Source organism: Gossypium raimondii, chromosome 11, assembly GCF_025698545.1.
Source record: "Gossypium raimondii isolate GPD5lz chromosome 11, ASM2569854v1, whole genome shotgun sequence".
NCBI lineage: Eukaryota > Viridiplantae > Streptophyta > Magnoliopsida > Malvales > Malvaceae > Gossypium > Gossypium raimondii.
In genome coordinates this window covers 62,778,260-62,796,638 of record NC_068575.1, presented here as the reverse complement: position 1 = coordinate 62,796,638, position 18,379 = coordinate 62,778,260, and the positions used below count along the sequence as shown (strand labels likewise).

General features: G+C 28.9%; 1 protein-coding gene across 2 annotated transcripts; it reads right to left on the bottom strand.

Annotated features, from left to right (window-relative positions):
- Nucleotides 1-1,522: 1,522 nt before the first annotated feature.
- Nucleotides 1,523-5,703, bottom strand: LOC105801720 (uncharacterized). 2 transcript variants are annotated; one of them, XM_012632964.2, is made up of 6 exons: nucleotides 4,869-5,703; nucleotides 4,427-4,626; nucleotides 3,613-3,904; nucleotides 3,418-3,503; nucleotides 3,240-3,331; nucleotides 1,523-2,265 (listed from the first exon to the last, which is right to left on the bottom strand). In XM_012632964.2, exons 1-6 carry the CDS (start codon nucleotides 5,205-5,207, stop codon nucleotides 2,018-2,020), a joined length of 1,257 nt encoding a protein of 418 aa, XP_012488418.1. In that variant the 5' UTR covers nucleotides 5,208-5,703; the 3' UTR covers nucleotides 1,523-2,017. The 2 variants fall into 2 exon arrangements, with proteins under 2 accessions (XP_012488418.1, XP_012488421.1); XM_012632967.2 differs by having other exon boundaries at nucleotides 3,613-3,754.
- Nucleotides 5,704-18,379: the final 12,676 nt, after the last annotated feature.

Sequence of the window (18,379 nt, the reverse complement as noted above, 5' to 3'; positions counted from 1 at the left end):
TTTTAAAATGTAATATTTATGCCTGTTGTTTCTAAAAAATTAAGAAAATATAAATATTTTTGTTTTAGAAATATGTTTTCAAAAATTACTTAAATAGCTAAAATGTTATTTTCTGAATTTCTGAAATTTTTATTTGTTTTCATTTTCAAATTTCTGAGCACTTTAATGACATTGAATTGACTCCTATTTCAATCTTCATTTTTGGTAACAGAAAATACTAGGGCAGTGTTCGGTAAGGTTCAAAACTCAAAAGTAGTATCAAAGAAATTGACTATTTGGAAAAAGAAATATCCTGCAAGAGAGCCCGACATATTTCATATTTGACGCAGAGTACAATTTTGAGATGGTACAAGTCCTTGTATTTTTTGTTAATTTGAAATTTAATCATTGCAATTTTATTTTTATAAATTTAGTCCTTTTACATTTTAGATTTTAAATTTCAAGTCAATTTGTTAATATTGTGAAAATATCTTTTAAATTCAGGTTCATTACAATATTATTTTTCAATTACATGACTATCAAGTGAGTGTTTATTTTATTCCAAAATGTCATACCAACAAGTTAATGAAATATATTTAACGATAACTGAATTTTGAAATCTAAAAAGTAAATATATTAAATTCTTAAAAATAAAAGCACAAAATTAAATTTCAAATTTATGAAGAGTACAAAGATGGTAAAAGCACCATGGAGTCCCCTATACAATGAGTCGGATTACATTTTACCCCCTCTACTCAAAAAATGGACAAATTAATCCCTACATGTTAGATCAAAAAGCAATTTGGTTATCCTATTAAAAACTTATATCAATTTTTACTATTAAAAATTGACCCTTGTGCATAAATATTAGATACACATGGCTTGTTATATGTCACCGCTTTGTTTTTTCGTCAATCATACTAATTTTTAACATTACAAAAGGAAGAAATTTTTAATGGAAAGAATCAATTTACTCTTTAATTTAAGTATTTTTAAATAAATCAATCAAAAACATTAATTACTCTTAATACAAACATCACCAGAAAACTTTTACGCGATTTTGATTTGTTACTTTGTAAAATTTGTGGTCTATTATTTTCACTTCTCCCACAGCACCTTTTTCCCAATTCTTTTATATGCAAAACGGGTGGTCCATTCACTTTTTTTTTTGTTATTCTGTTTTTGAGGAAAAATCCATTTACTTCTTTTATACCTAAATATAACATTCAATTATGTTAGTTGGGAAGATTTGGGAGCTTTCATAATTAATAATTAATTAGTGAAAATATTTATTATGACTTTACTAAAAAATAAAAATATTTTTTTAGTAAAAAATAACCGCCTAAAGCGATTACAAAAAAAATATACCTCTTAAGAATTATGAAAGCTCCTTTTATTAATTTAATAGAAGTTTTTGGACTAAAATTGGAGGCTCTTCAAAAACGACTAAATTTGGAGGACCAGGTATACGAAAAGCATATTTACGGTAGACCCATATCCCACTTTCATGTTCTAAATGCAGACAAACAAATGCATTTAAAGCTACCATCCAAAACAATTCTTATATTATCATATCAAGGGGTGTAGCCCAAGTTTAGCCATGGCGTACATCAACCACATCATAATTCAAAGGAACCTATAAATATATCCCTACTGCCTGGTGTCATCCAAATGTAAATAGTGTAAAATAAGAAAGCTTTGAAAATGGCTAAATTCAACTGCCACCATATCATATTTCATATCCCTTGCTTTCATATGGGGTTGCACAGTTCAGTCTTTAGGCTTTATCTATGCCATAAAGTTTCAACTCTCTTCTTTTTTATGCTCTCCACTTAACAATGTCTATAGGTCTCTTAACTGTTTCAATTTCTTTCTTTGCAAGTAAAGGAAATCCGATCCAGTAAAAAAGCTTCTCTCGAATGGGATGCCATCACCGTACCAAAAATTTAAAGCATTTAATCTCAGTTTGACTGCATTGGAGGTGCAAGTTTCGGACACGGAAAAGGAAGAAAATCACACACTGGTTTATCTATTTGTTTCACCCGAGGTACATCCCATGTGAGGCAAAAAACTGAAAATCTGGGTGGTATACCTGAAGCAGTTTTAGCCAGTTTTCCGTGGCTTGCATAAGGGAATTTGCATGTTGACACTCGCTCACACCATTTTGTGTCCATATGGATCCTTTCAACTTATAACACCCCATTCCAAAAACAGGTAACGAAATCTTTGGGATGCCATTAGCATCGTCAGGATATACTAAAAATGGTGTTTGGCCATTTCCATTACCTACAATGCCAAATAAGGGTAAAGTTAAAAAGTTCGATGGAAATCTATTGTGGAAAAAAGCACACCAAAACATGTTGTAAGGTGCATTAGTTTGAAGTTTGAACTACAATTCAAATTTTTGTTTTAGCCGCATCAATGGCATCAAGGAAGTGTCAAAACCATATCATATACGTCATGCACTAGATGATGTAACTTTATATCAATCTCAAATATGCATATGGATGAAAGACAAAAATGATTCAAAATGCATCTATAAGATACTATAGAATATATTAACTTGAAAAAAGTTGAAGCAGACAAAACGACCACTACCGGTAATACAAAATGTAAGAGCCACTTGGTGATTAAGCATCAGCTAGACAACCATAGATCACATAGCAGAAGCAAACCATAGACACGGGAACGGCCACACAAAACCTCTGACCCCAAAATCTAAAAGACTAGAATGTATGAAAAATCATCTCTTCTACCATAAGCCGCAAGAAAACTAAAAGGAGACATAGGCAGATTTTCTGATGGAATGTGATAAGTAAGGAAATCAATGTGCAGTGTATCAGAGTTTGCAGCCTTTCAATATGGAGAAATTAAACTTCGATAAAACAAGTGCCACTGTTTTAAGTTTTCACAATAAAGGATACAAGACCTAACAACTACAACTGATCAATTTGCTCCTATAATGCACAGGGATGAGGGAACTTGATCTATAGTAAAGTTTTTGGAATAATAGGTAGCAGATATTGCTGAATATCAGTCATGTGTAATAGTATGATAAAGCCAACATTATATAGGTGACTCGTACAAACTCCAAAAGGGAGACATTAATTTTTCTTAAATCTTGCATTAAAGAGCATTATAATTATTACATAATCTGTCAAAGTTAGTTCACTGCCTTACTATCAAATCAAGGTTGAATTTATGAACAAGAGAACAAAAGCAGCAGAAAGAAAATGGTAATAAAAAAATATCAAGATTACCTTCCATGGGTGTGCAAAGGGAATGGTAAGTTAAAAAGCATGCATCCAAATCTTTTAATGTAGAACCTGTAGGTATTCGGTATATGGGATACCTACAAAGGGAAAATCAAAGAAAATGAACACTTGTCGTAATACCCTTTAAAGAGAAAAGATCATAGAGATCAACATCAATTAGTACCATGCAACCGACATCCAACTGATGGGTAGTAAGTCGCAACTTCTTAATGTATTCAGGCCAGGATACTTGCAAGATAGGTCAAATATCTGTAACCCAACAGCAGAAGAGAATAAAAATTAAATAAAAAGCAGTGTCAGTTCAAAAATAAAACCAGAAACCTATCTAATCAAATAATAGCAAATAAAAATAACTGGCCTTGTCTGCTAAGGATTCACGACTATAAGGTGTCTTGTGCTCAAAAAACTCAAACAGTAGGTGATCTCGAGAGTTCCTGGTTTCACAATCATCGCTGGAAAAGCCTTCTTGCAGCATACTGTTTTCATCACTTATAGACAAGCTGCGCACTCGAAAAGGGATCTCATTTGTCAAACTGAATCGACTAAACTGTTCTCTAGAAAATTTAATGCCTTTCCCTATCTCATAATCACTACTTCCGTCACTACTCGAATCTCTGTAGTAGTCATTCTCACTCTCTTCTCCAGCTAGCCTAATCACACAAGTAAACTTTATTACAAGTTAATACATTAAACCACTCTCCCTAAGCAGAGTTTTGGAACCAGTTGCTATCATCAATCTGCACCAGTTAATCTAACAATGCCAAATATAGTATATAGATTCTCGTTTTAACAAATGATAATAAATAATAAATAAAAAGACACCGTGCTTTCATGGAAAGACAAGCAAATGTCCAAATGAGAATATGGATCAAATAAAGTTATAATACACTATAGAATACAGTTCAGTATAAAGAATGAAAGATACCAATCTGCGTATGGAAAAGAAGAAATAGCACCAATACCACAACTTGAAAAGCATAACCAATATAGTAAAGCCAAATACAATGATTCTTCCCCTTCTCTAAAAAAACACAGTAATTATCAAATAGACAGACCGAAACCAGACAAAATGTAGTGAAAATATATAAGAAAGTCGTCTATCCAGGTAGAATTTACTGCAAAAAAGATTGCATTTTTCAATTGTAACTAAATGTAAAGGAAATTTATATAACCTTTGCTTAGCAGATTCACCATATAATTGGATCCCTGATAAGTATGGAACATAGTATTGAACTACACCATCATTCCCATCAAGCACAAGAGGCACTCCTGCACCATATGCACTCCATTCCTTGAAAGATTCCCACAAATCACCCAATACAAAGTAAGGCTGAAACTCCACATCACAAGTCCTCCATCCCCTCACTGTTGTCTATACTAATACAAAAATCGAACTTCCATTTAAATACCAAACAAAAATGAAGAAATTTTTATTCTAAACTATGTTCAAATAAGTGAATTTCCTCAAATTATCTAACTACAACAAAGTCTATTCCTTACACATCTATACATGACAAACAATATAAACACTAATGAAACATTAATAAATTTTCTTGTTCTTTCCCAAAACCTTCTTAGCAACTAAACAGGATCATTATAAAGATGAGAATCAACCTTGGAAAAATACTGAGCTGGGACAGAAGGTGTCGTCGACTCCAGGAATCTTTCAAGATTACTCCTTGAGACCCTCGATTCCTCAGAGCTCGGAATAGTGCTTGAAGCCAGAGTCTTCTTGGGATTAATATTCTTATTATTGTTATTACCAGAAGCTAAATCCTTGCTCTTTGTTAATGAAGCTGACGATTTACTATTACTTTTTTCATTATCTTCCTTAACAGCTTCTTGTTTTGGCTTTTGCTGTTGCTTCTGGTTTTGATTTCTTCTAGCTTTTACTGGAATATAAAACCGATCCTCTCCTCTAACTTTCCCGAATTGCAACCCAGCTCCCAGCATTCTCACTTTCACCCTTTTATTTACTCTAAGCAATCCGTTTGGCTGCCTAGAAAACGAAGGGGAAGACAGAAAGAAAATACCAAGAAAACAAAAAGAAGTCCAAAATCAACTGCTTCTTTCTTCAAACACTTTCAAGAACTCATTTCAACTCCGATATGGGTTTGGTGACAGAAGGTCAAAACTTAATCAAATCCTCAAATCTAGAAATATAGAAAAACATACATGGTTTCTTGAAGTTATTTTTGCATTTTATTAGGAAACAAACAAGAAGAAAAGAAACAAATGAACAACCCAAAAAATTTCTCAGTCAAAGAATGTAGAAAATTGGTGATTACGAGGAGAAAGAAAGGGATAGTTTGGTTGAATAGAAAAAGAGAAAGGAAAGGGAAAATTAGAAAAAGCGTGAAGGAGAGGAAAGGAAGAACTGAAGATTGAACCACACCGTTTCTTTGTACAGCTTCTTCGACAGCTCAACAACAAGGAAAGGGGTTTTTCTTTTTCTTTTTTGTTCTTTTAATGGTTTAATGTGATAAATATAAAAAATAATACACAATATTTTTAAGAAAAATAAATGGTTAGGGTGAAAAAATAAAATTTATAAAAATTAATGTAAAAATAAATGAGTCATTAATAAAAATAAAAAATATGAAATTTTAGATAAATGTTAAAATTGATTAGTTAAAAATTACGAGGTCTTTACATTAAGAGTTATATTCGAGTTAAATTTCATTTTGTCTATTTTACTAAAAGAATAGGTAAATTAATCATTATACAAGATAAATCAAACTAATCATTTATGATAAAAGAATTATTTATGTCTCTTGTTAAAAATTTGTTTGACTTACAAAATAAGCAGATAATTATACCCATTTTGGCAGACATGAGTTTTTAACAATAAGAGTTTATGAAATTTTAATAGAAAAATAAATTCTTTCTTTTATTTAATATACCTTGATTAATTTACCTATTTTATTAGTAAACCACATTTCAAAAAATCATAAATACTTTTCTCATAATATTTCTTACTAAGTAAAGAATCTAACTTTTAATAATTTATATGGACTTATTATATTACATATTAAATTAAAATTTATATGAAATTTTAAAATCTATTTTTCGTTTAATTAATTGGAAATGCAATTTGTTTAAACCAAATTTAATTATGGGATTGGTTGGATAAATGGTCGGGAAAACAACACGTGCACAGTGAAAGAGTAGGTATCACACGTGCTTTAACCAAATTTAACAGGTACAGCTCCCTTTCTTCTTCTTTTCCTCCTTTTAAATCACATATATATCATTAAATTATATAAAAACATTTACTCACTTTTTAAATTAGTTTGAAGTTGAAAGAGATAAATACCTAACCTATAAAATCTAGTCAAAATTTTGAAAATAAGAGCAAGCATTTAAAATGTATGGCAATATCATTCATATTTATTATTATATTTTATTTTACAAACACCTATTAATATTTATTTATATAAAAAATTATTACAATAAAAGAAGATGTTTTTTTTTCCAATAAATTTAATTTATAGGCAATTAATTTATGGATTAGATTACATATTCAAGATAAGGTAAGTCGGCCTTAGTGATTCAACGGTGTCGAGTGGAAGGGTCGTCGCTCAACAGATCAAAGCTATTCTAGGGATAACAGGCTGATCTTCCTCAAGAGCTTACATCAACGAAAAGGTTTGACACCTCGATGTCAGCTCTTCGCCACCTGAGATTGTAGTATGTTCTAAGGGTTGGGCTGTTCACCCATTAAGGCGGTACGTGAACTATGTTCAGAACATCGTGAGATAGTTTGGTCCATATCCGATGTGGGCGTTAGAGCATTGAGAGGACCTTTCCCTAGTACGAACCAGGAAGGACGCACCTCTCGTGCCCACGGTAAACGCTGGGTAGCCAAGTGCGGAGCAGATAATTGCTGAAAGCATCTAAGTAGTAAGCCCACCCTAAGATGAGTGCTCTCCTATTCCGACTTCCTCAGAGCCTCCGGTAGCACAGCCGATATGGCAAGGGGTTCTCTGTCCCTGCGGGGATCGAGTGACAGAAGTTTTGAGAATTCAAGAGAAGGTCATGGCGAGACGAGCCGTTTATCATTACAATAGGTGTCAAGTTAAATCCTTCAAATTATTCCCACGTGGGTGAAACATACAATAAAATTCGTAAAAGAAATGGGTAAATTATTATTTGGGACTTAAACTTGACAGAACTTTCATATTGGAGCTTAGACTTTTTTTTATTCAAGTTAGTCCCTAAACTTGATGATTCTTCTTATATTGAAGCCTGAACTAGGCAATTGTTCTCACATTAGAAATTGAACTTTTTTTTTGTTCAAGTTATTCCAGAAATTAGCAATTGTTCTCATATTGAGGGCCTGAACTTTAAGGTTTTCAATGAAATATCAAGAACTAATTTGGACCATAAAAAACTTTAGGCTCCAATGTAAGAACAATTGTCAAGTGTAGGGATTATCTTTGATAAAAAAATTTAGGCATCAATATAGGAACAAATGCCAAGTTTAGAAATTATCTTAAAACAAAAAAAAAATTTCAACTCTAATAAAAAAAAGTCACCAAATTCAAATTCTAAAAATTAATTTAACCCGATGAAAATCTATTGAATTAAAATTTCTTATTCTTTCTTTCCCTCTTAATTTGAATTATATATGTTTGTAAAATTTTCATTATATTAATATATAAATGTTTAATGAGCGAAGGATTAGTTGTAAGATGATGGGACCCACACGCTTTGGATATCAGTAAATAATAAATTTTTGAGGGAAAAATAGAAGATAGGATTTGTTTGACTTGAATGAATGCTTCAAATTAGGCAAGTGTTTTGGCCATCAACATTTCTGGCCTTTGTTTATTTATTATATTTTTATTTCTTTCCTACAATAAGGTAATCCTAGACTCTTTTTCTTTCCTACAAATTTTCGATGACCAAATTTCTATTATCCGTGAGGTGAGCTCATCCCTTGAGTAATAAACACTTATTATAAGTAAGGTTTTTCTGTATTTGATTGGTGAAAGCCAAATCATAATTTGTAAATACCAAAATAATTAGTGGTTTCATATTATAGTATAGATAATATATTAAATATTTTTAAAGTGGAGATACCATATTCACAAGATCTTGGAGCTCGAGAGAGATTGTTCAAGTGTCTTTAAGTTGGGCGAATCAACTCTTTTCAACTCTTAAAGCATATTTTAGAGGCAGTTTTAAACCTCCCGTTGAAGAGGAATCTTTTGAAGATCCGATTTTTCTTAACACTGATGGGGTAGTGCAATTAGAATCTGAAAATGCAACCGCCGGAGGAGTTGTTCATGATGCTAATGGAGATTGGATCTTTGGGTACAATCGTCGCCTTGGAAAATGTTCTATTTTTAATGCTGAACTTTGGGGCATTTTGGAGGGTCTCAGGCTTATTCAACGTAGGGGTCACAATGAAGTCATCATACAATCTAATAGTTTGGAAGTTGTTAAAGCTATACTTGAAAGTACCTCTACCGAGGCGAATTTAGCATTAATTAGGCGAATCCAAAGTATTTTATTTCAAAAAAAGCTATGGTTTTTGCAGTACATTCCGAGAGATCAAAATCAAGTTACAGATTGTCTAGCTAAACAAGCCTTGATCGGAACAGATAATTTGTAAATGTTCGATGCTTCTCTTTCGATGACGCGCACTTTAATGGAATTAGACAAGAATAAGAATATTTTTCCTTTTCAGAATACTATTATGTAATTAATTTGGTATTTATTATTTTCACCAAAAAAATTAATTTAATGGGCAATTTATAATTTATTGCATTATAAAGAAAACCAATAATGAATTTTGACAAGCATTTTTTTAAAGCAATTTTCAAGCTCATTATCAAAAGGATTTTGGCCTTTGGGACCTAAAAAATTATTGAACACAACTTGGCAATTGGGGGGTGATCTGCGGACAGCAAGGATCCACAGAATTAAAGTTCTCAATCACTAAAAATGGATTATACATTTGAAAATATTTGAAGTTCATCTTTTGGAAGAAAATTTTGAAGTATTGTTTATTAAAAAAATCGATTTAATTTCTCAATAATTGGAAGTATTGTCTCTCAAGGAGTATTATGTCTCTTGTGCTCCAAGAGCCTGCATGTTATAAGCGGATGCCGTAGGGACTTGGTTTATAGAGTCAGGAGTGTCTCAACCTTACGTAACTCAAGCGGTACCAAATTTCCCAACAAGTGACCTATATGCCATAGACCAGATGTTCAAACCCCACCAAGGGCGAGACGCTCACGTCGCCTTGGTGAATGGTTGTACGTCTTCATACTGTCAATGCGCTCCCAACTCTATGAACCAAGCTCTCGGGATAGTTGCTTACAACACGCTAGCTCTCTACATAGCAAAAGAGACAAAATCCTCCTCGAAAGACAATATCTTTAATTGCTAGGGAATCGAATCGACTAACCAAGGATAACAAATAAATAATAATAACACAAAATATAATAATAAGACATACTACACTTTTAAAAAAATAATATAAGTTTAAATATTGAAGATAAATATCAAAATGATTAATTTTCATGATATTATCCTATAAAATATATGATCAAATTAATTAACTTAATCAATTTCTAACATATTTATAATATATGAAAATTTTAACTATAACTCAAACCTAACCCAATTCTGTTAAATTTGTTGAGATCAACGTTGGTTGATTAATTAGTTGATTGGTTAAAATCAGTTTTCCAATTTTCTGACTACTCTCCTTTACCTCTTTAAATATGTGATTTTTATTGAGTCCAAGTTGATGAGATCAAAGATGATATCAGACATAAAAAAAAAAAAAAAAGTTTCATACGTGGCTGACTGCGCTGCTACTGCTAGGGATTAAAATTGTTAATATTCCATAGTCTGAGCCCTTGTCTGTCCCCACAGTATTATTGGGCTGAGCTCTATGTATTAACAAGCGGATCCTATAAGTATAATTCACGAAGCCGATAAAAGGTTTAAAAAAAACCTAATCCAATCCAACTATTGAAAATAACCATAAATGAAGAAAAAAAATAAAAGGAATAAACATATATTAATTTAATAAAAAATAAAACGAAGTAATATTTTTATATAGTTATATACATGCATATTAATCTCATCAATATAGGGAGTTAAAAAATTTTAGGAGCGAAATTAAATTGTAATTTTATGATAATAAAATATAAATTTACTATTTTAATAATTTATATCTTTATAATTTTAGATGATTAAATCAAACTTTTATAATTTTTAAAGAAATAACTATAATTTTATTTTTACTAATTTAAAATTTAAAAACTTAAATAAAGAAATTTCTATTTTAGGGTTACAGATTTCACTCCTGCTCATCAATGCAACAAAAGTTACCACCAACCATTATTAGTGGACTCTTATTATATAACGCTTCATCAATATATCTCTATATATTGCATTTTCATTAAGTGTAAGGAGATGATTGGTTAATTAAACACAATTAATTTTCTTTCCAAAGCCACCAAAATGAAATGATTGAGGAAAAAGGATCATTCTTAAAGCTAGTAACACTTGGGGAGAATTTATTCATATACAAAAAAAAAGTGTATTTGGAATTTTATTATTTTTCTAAAACAAAACCATTCTATTAGGTCATGCTTTTGTATTGTAGTATCGTGTTTATACAGAATACTATTATTCTTGATGTAATTGTTATTTTCTTCTTCTTTTAAGTGGGAAATGTTGCAAGAAAATTAAAATATTGGAACCTTTTTCCGTGAACATTATAATTTATTTTTAATATAAAAGTTTTATAAAGGAGAGAAAATGTAATATGTGTTACATTTTTATTATATTTAGTAAATTTATTTTATATATATCAATTTCATTTATTAAAGCTATAAATCAGAATCGCATTGCGAGTTAAAAACACTTGTGATTCTAAGATTTCTAACTTAAATCATGTGGGTCATATCCTTATTTGACATAGACAAAACACATAAGTTGAATTGTAGGCTGCAACTCACCTGCATGAAGTCAAAATCACTAGTAATTATTGGTCAGCCGTATTATAGTGAATTCGTTTCTAAACCTTGTATACATTATCGTCACATTATATATCCATCACAATATATTCGTGGGTCTTAAAATGTTGATTAGGCTCAAATGAGTAAGAAACTAATATGAGAATAGCACATGGCGCCACAATAAGAATTAGAGGTGTCACCTTTTAAGATACACATATATCAAAACTAAATATTTCTTTTTGCTATTTTTCTTCCTTCTCTCTAACTCCCATCCTATCAAAGAATCAACCATTTACGAAATTTTCACCCGTTAAGTGAACTGTCACAAACTCTACTGCTTAAACAATATATCAACAAATTTAAATCAATTTTATTAAATATTATTGTTTTATTGCAACTCTACAAAGGACTAAATCAGACAACTAAATCCATACAATATTCTTTTTTTATGAGTAAAGGATTCACTGTCTTCAGTAGTGATGATTTTTTTTCTAAAACATTGTCTTTCAGGGTTTTTTTTTTTTCACTATGCTTTCATTGGGGATAAGATTTCTATATAAGTATATATAAACCTTGGTTTGTGAGTAATTAAATAGTTACTAAGAACAAACAGATTTAACATTTAAGTGGACATCACTTTAATCCAAAAGGTAGATAACGGGATCCATCGACAGTAACCCCTTTTGTCATAACTTCAAACCTAACCAAAGATCCATGTGTGGTTTTCTCCACCGTCGAATAGAATAAATTGGGTAAAATTACCAATATGATTATATTAAGAGTTAGATTACATTTTGATCCTTTTATTAAAAAATAGATAAATTAATCATTGTATGTTAAATCAAAGAGTAAATTGGTTATTTTGTTAAAATTTTCATCTATTTTTACTGTTTAAAACGGTTCCTATACATCAACATGATGTATACGTGTGTGTTACTATTTAATTATTTTGTCAACCACACCATTTTTAATAATACAATTTGATAATTTTTAATAGAAATGACCAGTTTACACTTTGATTTAACTTTTAGGGATTAATTTGCCCTATTTTTAAGTAGGAAAGTAAAATACAATCTAACTCTCAAGACAAATGCTTTATGGTACTTTTACCAATAAATCGAATATGAGATATTTATAAATCTGTTTCGTTATTGCTCAATCAATTTATTATTTAATTTTGAAGAGTGTTGGCAAATTATCATTTAATTAATAAAAGCCATATAAATTTTAATATTTTGAATAGTAAAATAAACATTTAAAAGTTCAATAGATCAAGTTTGCTGATACAAAAAAGTAAGTTGAAGGTTAAAGACATTTTATCCAAAGGACATAAAGACATACAAAATTGGTTGGAGGATGATGGAGAGAGAATTTGAAGGGGAGTTGGTGTTTGGTTTAGATCATGTCTGCACGGTGTTGATGTTCGTCAACCTAAGGATATTTGAAGAGTCTCCAAGATCGAGAGCTTGTCGACGAGTTCTAAAAACTATAAAGTTCTTGTCAACACAATTTCTTACTATCTTAATTATATAAAAGAGTTATGTAAAAAACACATAAGAGATAAGTCATTGCAGTTACACGATATTAGATATTATTGTCCTTTATTATTTGTTGACGAAATTTTTCAAAAATATATTACCATATAATAAAGTTGATTTTATATAATATTAAAGGTAATGAATGAGGTAATATAATTGAATCCGTATTGATAAAATTTTAATCATCGCTCCACTTAATATTTTTGATGTTACAATTTATAGATTTATTTTTTTATTGTCTCAAAACATTAAATGATGACTCAATAGTAACAATTACTCAACTTTTACATGTATTTATTTGTTCAATTATTTATTTATGTCGTTCTAGACTTTTGCATGTCTTTATTTGAAGACACTTTATCTTAGATAAATTAGTACCATATATAATATAACCCCTTTAACCTTTTTGCCTAACGTAGATAGAAGATCCTTGAGTGGGCGGCATCATATTTAAACTTTGCAATAGTGGGAGAAAAGTGGGAAAGAGATTTTGGTTTTTGTATCTATTTGACTCGAATTATTATTTATTAATAAAAAATATTTTAATTATAAAATAGTTAATTACAAATGAAGAAAGTGATAATTTAATGGAAAAAGATTTGCCCTACAAACGCTCAACACATGGACCAAAACTAATCGAGTAATATGGAAAGAAAATTTTAACTATCATTACATTGGTGTCAAGAGTAGAGTATATATAAAACAATTAAATGAGAATGATGAATCCAACGTTTATAGAACGAGGTTGGTGGACAAATTCGTCATATTATTAATATGTTAAATTGATTAAATAAATTATTAAAATTATAAAAAATAAGAATATTAAATATTTAATTTAATCAATTTGTACTGATTTTTGAGTCAATCAGTTTAAGCTTTTCTTTGAACTAGTACCTTAATTAATTTTCGGTCCAATCAATTTAACCAATTAATCCAAATCCAATTTGGTTCAAACAATATTGGCTTAAATTCTATGATCAGATTGAGCCCAAGTTCTATTTAAAAAGGTTTTTAAAGTTCAAGCTTAAGTTCAACTTTATTTAACTAAATGATTAGTTTCATTGTTTAAAAAAATAAAAATATTTTTATTCAAGTTTAAGTATAAAAAACACATTAATATGACATTTGATTTTTTAAAATATATTTTAACGTTTGAACTAGAGATCAAATGGTTGAAAAAACTAAACTTAAACTAGGGGCGAAGTGATTTTTTTTTTCGTTTGGAGTTAAATTGTATATTTTTTTATAAGAGTTAAAATACGGGTAATTTACTAATAAAAACCTTTTTTTTTCAAAATTTACCGAAATGGGCCAACTATTTAATTATTTACCGAAATGGTCCATTTTCCGCGAAATCGCATCCATGTCAGCGCGATGTCAGGGTACGCACCAGGAAATCGCGTCCATGTCAGCGCGACTTACTGACGTGGACGGAAATCACGCCCTAGAGGACGCGATTTGCTGACCTAGCATTAACAGTTTATGTTTTTTAGCTTGAAAAACTTTGAAAGGCCATAACTTTTGGCTCGGTTGTCCGATTGAGATGATTTTTTTATTTCAAATAAATTTTCGAGATCTACGCACTGACAAACTGCTTAGAAATGAATAGGGACTAATTTGTAAAGTATAATTTGTTAGTTACGAGTATAGGGACTAAAGTGTAATTATTTCAAAATTAGCATGAAATTTTTGTATTTAAGAATATTTGAATGTTATGGAAGGATGAATTTGAATTTGAATTGAAAAACGAAGCTTAGATTTGAAAATATGACTATTTAGGTTTTAGGGACTAAATTGAATAAAATGGAAAATTTTAGGGAACTTCTCAAAAGTGGAATGAGCTGACTTATACCTATAACAGGACGATATAAGACAATTCTTTAACAAAAGATCCGGTGTTTACTTCAAATAAATAAGGAAAATAATGATTTGAATGTTTCAAAATTCAATTTTAAATCGAAAAAATTTAAATTTAGGGGCAAAAAAGGATATTTTTCGACAAAAACTGCGGCAAACCACCTTCGGCGTTTCTCAGCGCGTAGATCTCGAAAAGTTATTCGAAATAAAAAAATCGTCTCAATCGGACAACCGAGCGAAAAGTTATGGCCTTTCAAAGTTTTCCAAGCTTAAAAACATAAACTGTTCATCCACGTCAGCAAATCGCGTCCTCGTAGGCGCGATTTGTGTCCACGTAAGCAAATCGCGCTGATGTGGACGCGATGTCCGACATCGCACGACGACATCGATCGATGTGGACGCGATTTCGCGAAAAATGGCCCATTCCGGTAAATAATCAAAAAATCGGCCCATTTCGATAAATTTTGAAAAAAACGGCTTTTATTGGTAAATTACCCTTAAAATACAAATTTATCATTTTAATAGTTTATATCTTTTAATTTTTAAAATATTGTATAAAAAATTATTATTTTTGAAGTCAAAATGTAATTTTATTACATACTAACTTAAAATTCCATAAATTTCAAAGGACTAAAAATAAAATTTCCCATTTTAAAGGGACTGGGGTCCTTGCCAACCCCCTAGTGCCACTCTTAATTGAGAACCCAACCCACCCAAAGTAGATATCGTCTAAGAATATCATATAATTGTGGTTGTTTAAACGTCGTTGACAATATTTATATCAATGTCTAAGATACAATCCAATTGTTTAGATCATTAAATGATCAAACATTCTTTGAGTAAAACTATAATATCTTCCTATTTAAGAATTTATAAATTTATTAATAATTTAGAATTTGTATAAAAATTATTTAAAATTATATAAAATAAAAATCTAAATCAATAAATTTTTATAAAATTAGATAAAAAACTATTGAATTATGATAGTTATAAATAGTAACATTTTATATAATTAAATTAGTTCATCGAACTTTATATATAAATATAAAAGGTTATTAATTGAGTTGATATTGAAAATTATTAATTTAAGAAATTACTCGTGTTTTTTAATTGATTTTATTTATTTAATAAAAAATAATTAGTCCACTCGTGTATATTCAACTTTTTAACTTTCTTTCTAATCACATCGTTTTTTTGGAGGGTAACAAATTTGAGCAATGATAAAGGGGAATGTGTTGTACAAATGAAAACACGAGTTGAACTCGTGAGAGCGCGGGTAACTAATATGCGCCACACGTCTTTGTTGTGCTCTCTAAATCCCAATCTTATTTCATTCAAACAACATCGATATGACAAATTCATCATGCTTTTTCTTTTTTATTTAAATTTTTATTTATTTTCAAAACGTAAATAGTAGCATTAATTAAGGAAATAAAAAATATCCAATTAATTTTATTGAATCTAAATTACGTGAAAAATAGTTTATGCTAAAATATATGTATTTTATATAAAAATATAAAAATATTTATTATCATTAAAAATTAAATCTATATTTGACTGAGTTAATGTTCGATATGATACCGACTTAATAAAGAGTTTTAGGATAAATATTAAATCTATATATAAAAATAAATGTATATATTTATTTACTTTTATGTGTACAATTAAATTGAAATAAAATTTCATATATATATACATGATTTTATAGTAAATGATCCTCCATGGTACTTTTACCATACTATAAATATAATTTTTTAATACATCAAATTTATTTAAAAATTATGAATTAAAATTAGAATTTCATATTTTAAATGTACTCCATTAATTATTAACAAATGATAATAATATTTTAAGGATAATTATACTTTAGAAATAGACATGTGTGATCTACGAACTTTGGAATTTTTATTATTAAGAGTCTACAATAAACTTGTGAGGATAAGAACGCTACATATTTCATTTTCGTCTTATTAAAGTCAATATTGTACCATTTTGATAAAATAAATATTTATATTAAATTAATAAATGGCGTATTGTCTATAAATTTTAATTATATATTCCATAATTTCAAACTTTCTATGTTAATTAATAGACATCGTAGTCGATGAAATTGAAATTTAACTAAATTATTTTGAAGGAATTGTTTGATAAAATATTATATTAAGAATTAAATTGTATTTTATTTATATATATTTTATTGAAAAGTAAAATAGTTATATCTGTTAAAAATTTCATTCATTTGTATTGTTTTTAATGGAATGGTTAAATTGCTCTTTCATTTAGCATACAACAAGTAATTTACTATTTTTTAGTAAATGGATCAAAATACGATTAATTTTTCAAGACAATAACTTTTATGATACTTTTATCGACATAGCTTATATTCTAAAGTTAACTTGTCAACGACAAATAATATTAATAAAATTGATGTATTGAAATATTAAATGTTTAAGTTCGAGTTTCACTACATATAATAAAATTTATTTGTTACTTGAATTGAGTTAATTATCGAGCTAATGTCTTTTTTGAAAAAAATTATAACTACAAATACAATTGAATATATTAATTCAAATAATACATATTTAAATAACTATAATTAAAATTAAATAATACATAACATATAGCATAGGAGTGTGTAAATTTCGGGTAAAACCGAATTAATTCGTTTAATCGGTTGGTTAACTGAATTAATTCGGTCAAGGGTCGGTTAATAATTTTTTAGAAGTTCGGTTAAAAACCATATAAATTTCTGTTAATTCGGTTGGTTAACCGAATTAACTAAAAAATTCGATTCGGTTAACGGTTAACGATTTAAAAGAATCGATTAATTTGATTAATAGTAGTTTGGATCAATTAACCGACTAAACACTCCTAATATAGCAAACAAATAATCCAAATATCTTCAAATATTACCTATATGTAATGCGATTTAAACTATAATAACTTTGAAAAATGTCACATACAACGACTAAAATTCGGACCATCAATATCCCTAAACCTTAAATTGATTAGAATAATCAAAGCTTCGTTAGCAACTAATATAAAATTTAAGAATTTGGTTTAAATTCAAAAATTCGGTGGAAGACTGAATTTGAATTAATTACTCTTTAAAAAAATTAAAATTAAACCAAATTAAACATATAGTAAAAACAAACCATATATAGATCCGAAAATTCTCATACACATTTCTATATATATTTTAAATTTTATGTACTTTAAAAAATAATTTTGATTTAAAATTTTCAAAATTAAGATTAAATTGATAGAATATTTAAATATTGAAGATTAAATTTGTTGAAAAATTTAAAATCGGGATTAAATAAACAAATTGATTAAATATTGAGGACTAAATTTATTATTATACTAGATTAGGTCAGTATTTTATTTGATAACCAAACACATTTTAACGATAATGTGACTAAAATATGAAATTAATTTAATTAGAGTGATTAAATTAATAAAATAATTAATAATTAAAGTAGAAATGGGATAAAACTTAGATGACTATCTACGTAATTTACCTTGTATTTATAATTAAAAAAAGCTCGAGACAGCTGAAACTAAAATGATTAAAAAAACATTGGGAAAATTTGATTCCATAATCCAAACCTTTACATCTTGGAACAACCTTTTTCATCCTTTTCACTCGCCTTATCCTTAAGTGGTCTCATAATAAGAAGACAAAACATTTTGCCTTTAAAGAAAAAAAAGAAGATAAAAGTAAAAAAAAAAAAAACCAATTGTG

Coding starts and splice junctions, on each gene's coding strand:
- LOC105801720 (XM_012632964.2), bottom strand. CDS start 5,207: ATGCTGGGAGCTGGGTTGCAATTCGGGAAAGTTAGAGGAGAGGATCGG. Junction 3,905..4,426: donor GGTGAATCTGCTAAGCAAAG/GTTATATAAATT, acceptor TTGTGTGATTAG/GCTAGCTGGAGAAGAGAGTG. Junction 2,266..3,239: donor CCTTTGCACACCCATGGAAG/GTAATCTTGATA, acceptor TTGGCATTGTAG/GTAATGGAAATGGCCAAACA.